Source organism: Phyllostomus hastatus, unplaced genomic scaffold (genome assembly GCF_019186645.2).
Source record: "Phyllostomus hastatus isolate PE091 unplaced genomic scaffold, TTU_PhHast_1.1 phas_scaffold_78, whole genome shotgun sequence".
Classification (NCBI taxonomy): domain Eukaryota; kingdom Metazoa; phylum Chordata; class Mammalia; order Chiroptera; family Phyllostomidae; genus Phyllostomus; species Phyllostomus hastatus.
This window is the reverse complement of record NW_025334041.1, coordinates 86,027,910-86,041,866: the sequence shown is the minus strand read 5'-3', so window position 1 is coordinate 86,041,866 and position 13,957 is coordinate 86,027,910. Positions and strand designations below refer to the sequence as shown.

Here is a 13,957-nt window from a genome sequence, read left to right as displayed (position 1 = left end):
GATTTCATCGGGCCCAGAAGATGACATTATACTTAACATGACCTCCCCGCTCCCTCGCCCTCAAGAGCAGCAGCAAATCACAGGAGTGCCCTTCCCAGAGGACACTCACTCCTGCTCCCTCTGACAGCAGGGACCCTGGGATCTGACTCTTTCTGGGCCTGGGGACAGAGGGCTCTGAAGATGCTGACTAGCTCAGAACAGATCTGCAAGGCCTCTGAGTCCCTCAGAGCCTCTGGCTGTAAGTGAGAACTGCTCCCAGCTCATGCTTGGAAGAGATGACCAGTTGGGTATGGTCCACCCACTCCCAAGGTTGGTGAGCAAAGTGCCCCAGGAGGAGTGAGGGGGAGGAGTGGGGGGAGGGGGCTGGGTCTCCGACCAGGGCTCAGGCTCTGGCAGCACTAGCTCAGCACTTCACAGGCTTTGATTCTCAGACTCCCTGCAGCAGCCCAGGAGGCAGAGAAGGGCAGCCCATCTGACAAGTGAAGAAATTCAGGCTCTAGGAGGTTAGGAACTGGATTTTTCTGACTCCAAGTACGTGTTCCTAACCACTACACCAGAGGTTCTCAAAGTATGGTCCCCATAGCATAAACACAAATTCTGAGGCCCCACCCCAGACTTGCGAGTTGCGGAGGGAGGGGCCGTAGCCTGTTTAAGGGGAAGCCCCTGAGGGGATTCTGACGCACACTCAAATCCAAGCAAGACTCTCTTGGGTCCCCAAACAACCAATAGTGCCTGTTTGGCCCAAACCTCTCCAAGCCCTATTGCAGTCTGGTCTGAGAGCTCTGGGGTCCATCTGAGCTATGATTTTGGGAGGCATGTTTTGACCAGTCCAAGAAGGTAGTTCATGGCCATTATAAGGGGTCTGCCCATGTTCCCCACCATGTAGCTGGCCCCATGCCTGAGACTCTGCTCAGGAACTGGCTCTCCGGGCCCAACATTCCTGGCTGCCTTCCCCTCCTGAGCATCCTTCACCTCCTGATCCTTCCTCTGCTCTTTGACAGCTCGCTCCCCCAGAGGCCCTTTGCAGGCCCTGCCCTGCTCTGCACACTCCTCCTGGGGAGATCTTTCCTACCATCACCCCTGCCTCCCTCGGGGTCCCACACGGCTCTGGGCAGCAACTGGTCTGCCAGTGACATGTGAGCAGGCCTTTGTCCTGTCTGGATGAACCTGTGGCCTGCCTGGTCACCCAAGGAACTGGATGGGTGCATCCGACCTGAAGGGGGGCAGTGCAGGTGGGGAAGGGGTACCCCAGAAGACAAGCTGGAGCCCCTTCTCTCTGATTAGATATGAGAATGCCCAGAGTTATGGCAAATGTAGCCTCCTCACAGGCATCCAAGAAGGGCAGGAAACACAGGCACCCCCCAGAGGCAGGAGAAGACAGATGCTGGTTGGCAGGGAGAAGGAGCTGGTTCCTGGGAAAGCAGGCCCCAGTGCTGGACCTAGAGCCAGGCGCCCTGGGTTCTGGTCCCAGCTCTGTCTCTGACATACTTTGGCAGCATTCCTTATGCACAGTCAGGGACATTTATTGAGCACCTACTACACACCAGGCTCTGTGCTGGGCCCCACAACATCCAGTTTCCCATTGTATCTTGTCTCCTCCTTCTATACATGGGGTCATCGAGGCTCAGAGAGGTTAAGGTGCAAGCCCAAGGTCACCCAGCAATGGAGCCAGGGTTGAATCACGGTCCAGACAGTCCCCATGTCCCTCCCTGTCCTGATGTTCCAGGCAGGAAGGAAGGTGCTTCGTAGAGTTAGCTACCTCATCCGCCAGGGCACGGAGACGCAGGAGCCAGTCCTCGGCCTGCTCCAAGGTGGCAGGGAGCTCACAGTGGCCAAGCTTCAGGGCCAAGGCTGCCTCGGTGATCTGAGTCAGGTGACGGGTACGCAGCTTATACAGGTACTGGTCCAGATAGGTGGCAGAGGGCGTCTCTTGGACATTGCGCAGGGGCTGGCTGTGAGGGACAGGTGGGATGTGCCTGATGAGCAGGAACCCAGTGCACACCCAAGTCCAAGCACACACATGCACACACATGCACACATGCGCACAGGCCGCCACAACAGGGCTCACGCCCTCGGCCAGCCTGCTGGACACTCTGTGTGTCCTGGGCACCTTCTCCAGCCTGATCCACGTGCACCGTCATCTCCATGTGACCTGCTCCATCCTCACCTCCTCCAGGAGGCCTTCCCCAACCACACTGGCTCAGTGCCTCTGCTCTGAAGTCCTCGGGCACGTCCTCCCCACCCCCGCATCCTCCTAGAGCAGAGGCCCGAGCGTTAAGTTGCCCTTCGCTGAAACGAATCCATTCTGTTGTACGCACACTTTCTTCAAGAAGGAAATTTATGGACCCCTGACAAGCCACTGCAGACGCTGTGGGGAGGCCGGCAGCCAGCAATACAGATGTGTCGGCTCGGGGCGGCCCCACAACACCCCTCCCAGAACCTCTGTTTGGGAAGCCTCTGGAGAAGAGGCGTGGGGGCGGGGGATGGACACATAGTCTCAGAAACACAGGCCTAGACCTCCAGTCGGAGGCTGAGTTTAAACTCCATCCTGTTTGGAGGCAATGAACTCTGACCCCCACCCCCAACCCACGGGGCTCCAGAATTGTCCTTCATATATCTCCTCCTCACCATACCAACCCTCCAAGGTCAGTCAGTACATGCACAGGGGTCCTGCAGGATGGGGTGGATGGGGCTGGTCTGTGCCCTCCCTTTCAGCAGGACCCCCCTAGATTATCCCTGCTTGAAGGTATGGGGGGGCTGCCCCACCTCCGCTGAGCCCTTGACTCCCAAACAGGACATCAGTCAAACCCGCTCCGCCAGTCCTGCTCCCACCACTCGTAGCCCCCCCACCGCATGCTCCCCTCCCTGCAGCGTCTGACTCCGGCTCCCGGCTGATTTATTTTTCTGCCAATTTCCCCGAGCTATGCAGAACCAATTACCGCCGGAGCGCAGCGGCACCGCCGCCGCCAGATACACCACTCTGGCAGGCCCTCGGCGCACTACATTTTTCCTGTTATTTTTTTTAATTGAATTTTTAGGGTGGGGGGAGCAGTACGCAAACTCCATCTCAGGAAACTTAAGCCCCGGGACCTGTCTCAGGTCACGTACTGCACACCCTGTAGTAATATAATATTTACTGCCCCGAGGGTGCCGCGGATGGGGCTGCCCCAGGCCAGGAGAGAGACGGCCTCCTTCCCCAGCGCACTCGAATGTGGCGGAGGGGCACGCTTGGTGGGTGAAGGGGGGCCTGGGCCACAGTCCTGGCTGCAGCCTGCCTGGGAAGCAGCCCTGAGTGGGCCTGGGGGTGGGGGCAGGCGGGTCTGGAATGGGATGTGGAGAGCTGAGCCAACCAGAGTGATTTATGCTCCCAGCCCTGGTCGGGAGCTGGGAGGGACTGCCATACAGGCCACCAAAGGGAGATTTTCATGGAGGCCACCGGCCTGGCCAAGACTCCCCAGGAAATACCCGGGACCGTGGCTGCCACTAAGAAGATGTCTCAGACCTTTCCTGCCCCAGAAAAGCCCAAGGCTGGGGGCAAGAAAAGAAAGGGAGACCCTGGGGAAGAGACTGGGTGACACTGCACCCCAAACCCCAACCTGGGCCGTTTACCTGCCGACCCCAGTGAAATCGGTCGGCAGGCCCAGTGCCGGCTGCCAGCAGAACTGGGGTGCTCACAAAGTCGCTGCCTGACCCCGCGTGAGTGGGAGCCTGCGTCAGGGACAAGCACCCAGGAGGGGAGCAGTGTCCAGCCTGAAAGAGGAACTGGCTGCAAGATCATTCATTTCACTCCTTGAGAGCAACAGCCCTGCTGGTCCTGGCAGGGGGCTGAGTCCAGCCCTGCCTTCAGGGAGCCGCCACGGAACAGCTTCAGTGTCAGGGAGGGGTGCTTTCTGGAGGAAGCGGCACCTCGCTGCACCTGTCAGGACCAGCAGGAGCGAGGCAGGCCAGAGCGAGCAGGAAGGGTGTTCTAGCAGACGGGCAGTGTATGCACGAGACGAAGCCTCAGGGGCAGGAGGACACACGTGGGGAGTGGCTCCGAAGGGGCTGGAGGGTGGGACTGCCCAGCTGTGGGACAGGGGGTGGGGCCAGAGAGACTGTCCCCCAGGACCAGAGCTGGGACTTTTCCTGACCGGAACACACTGCAGGGCTGCGGTGCAGGTGGCATGGCACAGTTCTCGGAAGATCACAGAGGGTGAAATGAGCGTGCTGACAGGACATCTGGATGTGTGGTGGGCAGTCGGATTTCAAGGCAGGAGGAGAGGGCTGGGCTAGAAGAGCAGAGTGGGTGCCCCTGGCTGGGGGAGAGGGCAGAGGAGCAGGAAAAGGCTCTGATGGAACGAGGGACACTGACGTTGGACGCGTGGGCAGGGCCGGCTGAGGAAGGGGCCAGCAGCCTCGGTCAGCCAGGGCAAGCTGGCTGGGGCAGCCAGCAGCGGGCTTCCCTGCTGGTCAGCTGCGACGGTGCTCGGCACAGAGCCAGAGGCGGAGGAGGCCCTCTTGCTGCGGCCCTAGGGCAGTCTGGGGGCCTCAGGTGGTGCCTGAGGGAATCCGTCCTGCTGACTTCCCCTAGAGGGCCATTTGTGCATTCCTCAGGGCATGAGAACCTCGTCCAAAGCTCCTGACCTGGGACCGGAGTCCCCTAGGGGTGCCCGGGCCCCTTCTGTCCTGAGGAGAGGGAGTCAAGGGGGCCAGGCTTTCAAAGAGCAGTTTTAGCCAAATCCTCCGAGGACCCTGAGAGGGCAGCCCAGGACGTGGGTCCCACTCGTCTCAGGTGTCCACACGCTGCAGACCTGCCAAGGTCTACACAGCGTGCGAGTCAGGAGCAGAGCCCCGGTCCACCCTCCGCACCCCTGCTGTCAGGCCAGGCCAGTGGGGCACAGCAAGCCACTCTGAGGCCCTCCCCACAGTGAGCGTGTCCCTGCATGCTCCTCCAGCCTCACTCTGTCCTCCCACCCCCAGACCACAGAGAGACACCCCACGGGCACCTCCCACTCCACGTGGCCAGGCCTGGACGCCTCACCATCCCCCAGAGCTACCTTTCTCTTGCTGGCCTCTCTGGGCATGGCCCTGCCCTCCACCTGGCTGCCCTGGCCAGAGCCAGGGGATCATTCTTGACCTTCCTTGGGCCCCCGCATTCAACCCACCAACTAGTCCTGTCCATCAGAGAGCAGGACAACACCAAGGGCTTGGCCACTCACTAGCAGCGTGAATCTGGGAGAGTCAATTAACTTCTTTGAGTCTCGATTTCCTCGTCTGTAAAACAAGGACTGCTCTACTTCCTACCTCATAAGATGTTTATGATTAGTTCATACGTGTAAAATTCTTAGAGCGGCACCTGGCACAGAATGTGCTCATTATGAGGCTGTTGTCATCCTGACACCCTCTGAACAGTCCACACTACCCCCACTCCAGCGTCCCTCCTTAAGTGATGCCTTATCCAGCACCCCCTTTGCCAACCCCCGGCCCTGGCCTCTCCATTGAACTGCAGCCAGAGTGAGCATCTGAAGTGCAGCGACCACTGTGCCCCCTGACGGTTCCTCAGGTGAGCTCACCTTCGAGGACCCTGAGGCCTGTCCCATTTGGACCTGAGCCTTCCTGGTGACTCCCGCCTCCTGGAGGTGGCAGGCACTTCAGGCTTCTCGGCCTGTGCCTGGGCCGTCCCCTCTCCAAAGGCCGACTCCCAGTCGTCCTACTTTGGAGTTCACATCGGGCATCCTCTCCCCAGGAAGCTTCCCGAACTAGATTTGAGTCACGTGCACCTGCTGAGCTCCCACAGCAGGCGCCTCCAACTCCCGACACTCTTGGCTCCCTCTGCTCGCTTTGGCATGAGTCACATGGGGACGAAAGCTGCCCCCTCAGCCATCTGCGCTGTGTACCTGGCACAAAGCTGGCCAGGTTTCAGGAAGGTCTGGGGACAAATGACCTGCCTGCAGCCCCACCACTGGTGGTAGGAGCAGGGGACACATCCATTCTGGGAAGAGCGTGCCTCCCGCCTGAGGTAGAGGGTCTAGGAGGACACTGCCCCAGGCGGGTGGGACAGGGACCTGTGTCTCAGTGTGATGGCACTCCTCACACCTTCAGGAGGGGGTGGGCTAATGGAATTTAGAGGGGGCATGGGACACATTTGCATATGTTCACACTTAACTCCACAGAAGGTAGAAAGGCAACTTTGCATTATTGAGTCCATTTAACAGCTGAGAAAACTGAGGTCCAGAGAAGTGAGGCCCCCCAAAGCTAAAGAGCCAGTTAAAGGGGCAAGAATGTAAGTCTCCCGACATTGCTTCTTCCTAATAGCAATCACAGCTACTGTGTGCTGAGCATCTCCTAAGGGCCAGGGGCTGCTTCATTTATACAATATTATAAGTTAGTTATTCTCAATGCCAGCGTACAGATGAGGAAACCAAGGTTCAGAGCAAGTGGGTGGTGAGCCCCAGATCACCCGGTCCCAGAGGAGGTGCTGAGAGGCTCCTCTTTGGCCAGCCTCCGAGCCCCTGTTCCCCGTCCCCCCAAGGCCCCCTTTCCCTGGCGAGATCAGCCCTGTCAATAGAAGGTTAAACAGAAACCATGGTCCCCGACTTGGCCTTGGGGGAAGGAGGGACGCCGAGTGCCCCCCCACCCCCGCAGCCAGCTCCTCCTGCAGATTCCATCAGGGAAATAAGAGGTCGGGGATCAGAGACACAATGCTCCCCATTCAGGTGAGCCAGGCCGCCCAGGGCCCACAGCTGCCGCCGCTGCAGGGAGATTTATGACCTGCTCTAAATGTCACCTTTTCAACTCCCTGTGCTGGCTCCGCCACCTTTGGACTCAGCACGGGCTGGACTGCTGGCCAAGCATGGCTGGGGCGACGTGCCGCCGCTCAGCGCCACACACGAACACTCCCAGGGAAAGGGCCCCGCTGAGTCAGGAGGGTGGGCGTGGGTGCCAGGCACCCCTACCTGCAGTCTGCGATGAGCTCATCCATCAGCTGAGCCGCCAGGGCAGCCGCGTCCTCGGCTGAAGAGCCCTGGGCCTTCAGGGCCAGGTGGACTTGCTCCAGGCCGGCTTCCTGGGGAGCAGGCAGGCAAGAATGAAGGCCATCAGTGCAGGGTGGAGGTGCATGGTGGACCCCAGCCCCAGGCCCCGTCACCACACCCAGTCCCTGAACCAAAGAAGAGAGCAGTTAGAGCAAAAAAAGGCAGAAAGACACCCTGCAAATCAGGGTCCGTCCTGGCTCAAGAACACCCCAGGGCCCCACATAGCAGCCTGATCCAATCCCAAAGCCCAGGGCCCCAGCCTCGCACTTGGTCACAAGGAGGCCGGGTGCTGACAGACAGGCCACATCCCGCTGCTCACAGGCCCCTTCAAGCCAGGTCTGCCATCTCACAGGTAAGTGACTTCTACCTGGGATGCTCTCTCCTTCCCAAATCCCACTGCCTCACCCAGCTCAGGTCACGCCACCTTCCTTCATGAGCACTCGGGAAACCTCCAATAACTGAGTCCCCGCTTTCACTAACTCCCAGGGCCAGGCCGGGCCAGGCCAGGGCCTTGTCCGGTCCCCCCGGCGGGACACATGTCCCACCGTTCCCCTGGGCCTCGGCCCCAGCTGGGAGGCGGAGATCCCCCAGCAATCGCCCTGCAGGCCAAGTGCTCTCCCTCAGTTCCCCATGCCCCTCCCACCCACCAGTCTTCCTGAGCATGTGCTGCACCTGGGCCCTGGTGTGACACAGGCCCTGGGAAGAACACAGCTGCCACCCGCAGGGACTGCCCTATGAGAGAATGGCTGATCTGGAGGATGGAGTCTGAACTTCAAAGGCATCGACCCCAAGTTCTCCTGCACCTCATAGTCCACCAGCCTCAGGGAAGGCATGGCCCCCACAGCCCCCCAGCCTGGGCTTGGATCCCCTCCCAGCCAAGCCGGGGTCCCAGCCTCCTCCCCACTCTCCCACCTCCCCTCCTCCCTCTGCTCACCTTCTCACCCACAGACATGCCCAAGCTTCCCAAACCCCTTCCTGCCACCCGATGCCCCTCACCTGTCCCAGCAGCGTGGCCACACCCGCCTCCTCCATGTTTCCACAGGCCATGTGCCTTGTGGGTGAACCTCCACCCCACGCACACACAGAAACGGCCCGGGGCCACCGCCAGAAGCACCGGCTCCCCGCCCTCAGCCTCTACACTTCTGCCCACTCTGATTCCCTCCACTCTCTGGCCATGCCCAGTGTCCCCAGGCAACCCCCCTCCACCCATCACATCCCAAACAGGATGCACCACCTAACCTGTCTCCCAACTTCCCAGTTCCCAGCTACTGGAGCCACTCCTCCCGGCCCACCCTCCTCCCCCATTCAACAGACCACCAGGGCCTTCCAGCCCAAGTCCTACAGTTTTTTTTCTCCCCTGGTCATCTCCTTCCCGGTGCTCGGCACACCCCCCCAGACCACTGCAGAGGTGTCCTGCCTCCTGCCCCCCCCCCCCCGCAGCTCTGAGAGGCTCCTGGGCCCTCCCCCTCCTCTGAGGTGCTCCTGGGGTGTCAGCTGAACCTGACTTTAGGGCTTCTGTGTGGGTGACCGTGGGCTCTCCTTCACTGAACAGACTCCCTGTGGGCAGTGCAGCTCCCGGCTCCAGTCTTACTCCCCTCTACAAGTGTCCAGCACAGGTCCCTTCACGTGGTGAGAGTCCACAGCACTCGACAGAAGAATGGACGAGTGGTGCAAGGCTCTGCCCGGCTGCCCCTTGCCCGATCTGTCTCAGCTCTCCGCGCCGCCTTCTGCATAAACCAGCGGCTCCCTCTCCTCTCTCCTCCCAGTGTGCAGGGCAGGACCACAGACCCGGCACCATTAGGACACAAGGGACTGCCAACACCATAGCCGAAAGGTCTGGAGACGCCCATGGTGGGGGTGCGGGCGCAGGCTGCGTGCAGCTGTGGGCTGCGTCCACTCACCAGCCGGTCAGCGATCCCGAGCAGCTGGTTCTGAGCCTCAACTCTGTGGCTGATGTCCTCCCAGTACGAGGACAGCACCACCACAGGCTTCACGTTGCCCCAGGGCAGGTAGTAGTAGTGGCACCCTGGAAGGACGCAAAAGGCCTGGTGCTGACCCCTGGGTGCAGGAGTGGAGGGAGGGGACTAAGGGCAGGGTGGGCTCAGGCACCTGCTCCTCCTTTCCACTAAGAACTGCCTCGGACACACACAGGTGACCAGTGTCCAGACTAGGTGCCCAGAAGCTGTCGCTCTCATTAGGGCTCCTTAACACATCAAAATGGGAGCGGGGGCGTACGGCAGTGGGGGGGTGTTGGAAGGAAGCTGAGGAACCTGCACTCTCCAAAATCTCTACCTGAAGCCCAGCAGCCACCACGTAACAACCGAGCACCATAGGTCAGAACTAGTGCTGACTGCGGCCGGTTCTGGGAGGCCCATCCGGGGGTCCTGGCAGTGGGGACCCCCTGGGCGGTGAGCAGGGGGAGGAGGCACAGGGGAGCACAGGAGGGGTCCCTCCCAGCTGGTGGCCTGGGCCAGGCCCTCCAGGGGGCCTCTGGCAACTTCCAATGGGAAGTAGGACTTAGGGTCGGCCCCTCTCCACGGTCAGGGTCCCATCCAGGCACATGGCCTCCGGCCTCACCATCAAAGACTGCCCGGCTGTACTGGGTGGTGGAGGCCAGTGGCAGGCAGGTCGTGTCGAACTTGTTGCCGTAGTTCCCAATGCTGACCTCGAACTGAATGGCATCGTCGACATCCTGCAGCATGGAGGCCGAGTAGAAGGCAGCGAAGAGGGAATATTTGCGCCTCCGGAGGTACTTCTGGAAACAGAGAGGGCGGCCAGAGAGTCACAGGGAGGAGGAAGGGAGACACCGGGGGTGGGGAGGGGTCACATGTCTGGCAGGCCCTGGCTGTGACTGGCGCCCAGTAAATCCTGGCTGGACGGATGGGTGGCAAATGGTCCAGCGAAGCACCAGCGCCCAGATTTGGTTACTAGCTGAGCAAACTCGTTCCAGGCCTGTGTGCTTGGCCACGTTCCTCTCGTAAGGTCTGCGCCTCCAAGGCCATGATGCGCCTTAATCCAAACCAGCAGCCATGGCACCGACACCCCTAGGAGCCTGGTCTTCTGAATCTGCTGCTCAGAAGGAGCCGAAGGCTCTGAACCGCTAGGCCCCCCGCCCAGAGTGCCCACCCCACGCCGCCAGGGTCTCCGCAGGCCAGCTGCCCTGCAGTGTCCACAGGCTGCCATATGCTTGAGGCAAATGAATCCCATTGTGCCCTCTGGCCACCAGGCTCAAGGCTAAGGACACGGGAAGTGCCGTCACGAGAACCAAGGAGACTTCACGATCCCCCACCATCTCCGGAGGTAAGTGTGACTCTCTCCTGCTCCTTACAGACAGGGGAACTGACGTGGCTGGTAGCAGACCCAGCCGGGACCACAATGAGCACCTTCTGACGGCAGGGCCTGGCGTTTAAATCACTGCGAGGATTCCAGCTGCTCCTTTGACACAAGACCCAGCTCTCCACTTGTTGTCCTGATATATTTCAGCCTCAGTTTCCCCATCTGTCAAATGGAGCTGCTAGTGGCTGCCACCTCGTGGGTGCTGGGAGGACTCACTGACATCGGACTGTCACTAGCACAGTGTCTGACGCGTGGTCAGTGCTTAGTAAGTGTTCGTGATTCTGACGTTATTGTTATAAAATAGCCTCTCATTTTGTATTGAGCTCTAGACTTTAAAATTATTTTCATTTACCGTTTTTGAGTCTCTGAACATTCCTCAGGGAGGCAGGGTGGATATGGGGTTACTTCCGCCTCCCAGCCGAGGCCTGAGGCCCAGAGAGCTGAAGGCAGATGAGTGCGGGCAGAGCTGAGCCTTCCTCCACCGTGACACCCCAAAGCCAGTGCCCCTTGAACACCGCCCTCCACCCCCAAGAGCCACACCCCTCACCTCCACCCGGAGAATGTCATCTGCCAGGAGATCCTCCACCTTCTGCTCACTGTGTTCCACCAGCTTGGTCTCCAGGGATAGCAGAACCCGGCCTCGGTAGGCCACACCTTCCCCCTGGGAGGGGAGGTTGGGTCAGTGGGAATAGGGGCTTGGAGAAGAGGAGAAGGGAAGGGGCCTGATCCGGCCCGAGGAAGCTCATTTCCCAGGTGCTGACGAGGTCCCTGAGCCACCCCCATCCTTCTGCAAATAAAGAAATGGTGCCCAGAGAGTTCCAGTAACAGGCCAAGCCACCCAGATGGTCAGTAGCAGACTCCAGTCCAGCCAGAGGAGAGATGAACCCTGAGACAGCTGGGGGATCTGGGTCCCTCAGGGGCCAGGAAAGTGGGGGATCAGGCTGGCCCGGAAGGAGAGGCAAACAGGAGGGGTGTAGAAAGGTGGAAGGGTCCAGGACAGGGCCAGACAAAAGGAGGGATCTCTGGGAGGTGGCTGCCTAGCCCTGGGCCTGCTCTAGCCCCATTGGGCCCTTGCAGTCCAGGGAGAGCCCAGGTACTGCCCAGGCCAGGCAGGAAGACGACTCAGACAGGCCTAGGGATCTAGGGAACGTGGGGGGTCTGGCTGGCTCACCTTGCCCATGTTGAGCTCTGCATAAGGGTCCGGGAAGCCGGTGAACTCCCTGGGACTGCCGTAGAGGTTGACATAGCAGGGCCCAAAGGTGGGCAGGAAGCCCAGATGGTCGTCCACTGGGGGACACAGGCAGAGTCAGAGGGGCCAGCCCAGGGGAGCATTCCACTGCTCAGCCCAGCCACCTGCAGGCCTGGGCCCTCCCCTGGGCTTCAGTTCCCTGCACACATGAGGGACACAGCCTCACACATGCATAAAGAGCAGTGACACTGATGGCAGCTCCCACTGTCCCCCATAAGCTCCTCTAAGCCTCACCACAATGCTGAGATGTGGAGATTCTTATTATCTTTATGATCTCATTTTATAGGCGAGGAAACTGGGCTCAGGGGTGCAAAGGAACACAGTGGGCATGACCTAAAATAGACTGACTTGACCTCATAGTCCATGCACCGAGCCAGCTCGTAAAGCTGGGGCCAGGACCTCCGCTGCCCACCCCCCTCCAGCCACACCCCATTCTGTACCCCCCCAACCCACACATGAGTGAGGGGAGGCACAAAGGAGGCCCCGGAACCTCATGACTGGACAAGCCATCTCCCAGGGCACCAAGGAGGGGACCCAGCTAGATGTCCACCCCACAAGGCAACCCCTGGGCACACGCCTCCCCACCTATGCAACAAACCACCTAACGGCCTTGACTCGTGCTGGTAAACCCTCCCCCACCCACCACGTTGTACAAAGAACAGTCTTTCAGTGGCACATGTTGGAGGAGAGTTAGAAGAACTACACTAATGATCAGGGACAATCTCCTCACAACATCCCTTTTAGGGGCCACCTTTGGTTAATGTCATTGTTTTCCAGCTGACAGCCAAGTTTTCCAGGATGGGGCATCACTGGCATACTCTGAGAACTGCAGGGCTGGGGGTTGGGGGGCAGACCAGAACCATCTGGGTGAGCCAATCCATACAAGCAGGGTAGGGCAAGGCGCGGCCGAAATAAATGTCCATGGCAAGGAAGTGCGTGAGCCAGACCTGAGGGTGTCAGCTGTGAGCCCCGAGTTCCAGCTAGTGGTGAGACCCTCGTGGGGGGACAGGGTAGGGGCAGGGACAGGACTTGAGAAATAAGAAACCCCCGACCAGAGGCAGGAAGAACATGCCTCTGCCAGAGCCAGGGGCCACCAGGCAGCCATCTGCCCTCTCCGCCTGTGCCCAGCACAGACAGGGCTCCCTGGCCCTGGGGACAGGGGTGGGATGCCCAGGCCAATGGAACATGATCACTAATAATGATTTGTAATAATCATCTCAGTTATGATTTACTTTGCAAATTCCAACTTCAAGAGTTTTTGGCTCACCCTGTCCTCTTGCTGGTCCCCAAGATGTGCCCTGCCCCAGTCAGTGAGGGCACCCACGCAGGTCCCATCCCCTGCCTGCCAGAGAGCAGTCTCATTTGCACATCAGCTGGAGCCTAGCAGACTTAGGAAGGGGGCTGGGGAGTGGGAGAGATTTGCCTTTAAAGCATTCTAAGCAATTTACATACTCAACCAAAATTGAGAGATATAACCAAAGGTAAGCTAGGGGGTTATGGTGGGGAATCTCAGACTCACCTCAAGCAAATCAAAACTCTCCAGCCACTAGTACCCTCTTCCCTCCAGTAGAAACCCCCGGCCCACCCCCTTAAGTCCCCAAAGCACATACTGTCCGAGGCTGGAGGAAGCTTGGCCACACCTGCAGACTCCTCTGAAGCGTAAAGAAATGGAAAAGGGGTTAGGGTGGGCATGGCTGGAAGGAGGTCTGGTTACATGAACAGGCCTGTGGAGGGAGAGCTGGCAGACAGACAGATGGAAAGACAGCTCCTGTGTGGGAAACAGATGTGTCCCGAGGCCCTACTCCCAGCCCAGCTGTGAATTTATCACCAACTAAGTCATCACGGAGCCCCCACCCCAGCCAAACACAGCCCCCAGGGCCATGGTGAGCCCCCTGGTCCCTCCCCACTGGTGTCTGCCTGCACATCTGTGTTCTGTTTGCCAACTGAAAATTGGACCCAAAAGTTGACTCGGTACATTCAAGAAATAAGACAGAAAAGAAATGTGCGTTTTCATAATATGACCAGAAAAGTGAGGGGAACAAAGTACAGACACAAAGAAAGGGTGGGGGAAGCACGAAAGGGCCAGAGCTGCACAGGCAGGCACACCCAGCGCTCCACCCTGCCAGCAGGTTGAGGCTTGGGACCCAGCTCCCTGAGAGTTGACATTTCAAGGCACAACACCTCCATCTAGTGGCCACCTCTAGTATTGCCACCGAGGGCACCGTGTTTCATTTTCACAACAGCAGGCGCTGGAATCTGGCTTCTGGCATCTGCCTCTTCAAGTAAAAACACAATAACAGACACTGTCCATTAGCTGAAGGTTCTATACACTGGCATGTCCCTAAATGCTGGTGATGGG

General features: G+C 59.3%; 1 protein-coding gene across 18 annotated transcripts in view; it reads right to left on the bottom strand.

Moving 5' to 3' along the window:
* DYSF (dysferlin) overlaps window positions 1–13,957 on the bottom strand; it is a 201,284-nt gene that overhangs the window by 106,023 nt on the left and 81,304 nt on the right. For 10 of the 18 annotated variants that reach the window (XM_045828610.1, XM_045828611.1, XM_045828613.1 and 7 more), the window contains 7 exons: window positions 13,209–13,250; window positions 11,521–11,636; window positions 10,897–11,010; window positions 9,591–9,768; window positions 8,915–9,039; window positions 6,936–7,045; window positions 1,760–1,952 (listed from right to left, as the gene is read on the bottom strand). In XM_045828610.1, coding sequence (XP_045684566.1) covers window positions 1,760–1,952; window positions 6,936–7,045; window positions 8,915–9,039; window positions 9,591–9,768; window positions 10,897–11,010; window positions 11,521–11,636; window positions 13,209–13,250 — 878 coding nt within the window. The remainder of the gene's footprint in view (window positions 1–1,759; window positions 1,953–6,935; window positions 7,046–8,914; window positions 9,040–9,590; window positions 9,769–10,896; window positions 11,011–11,520; window positions 11,637–13,208; window positions 13,251–13,957) is intronic. The other 8 variants (XM_045828607.1, XM_045828615.1, XM_045828617.1 and 5 more) reach the window with 1 other exon arrangement.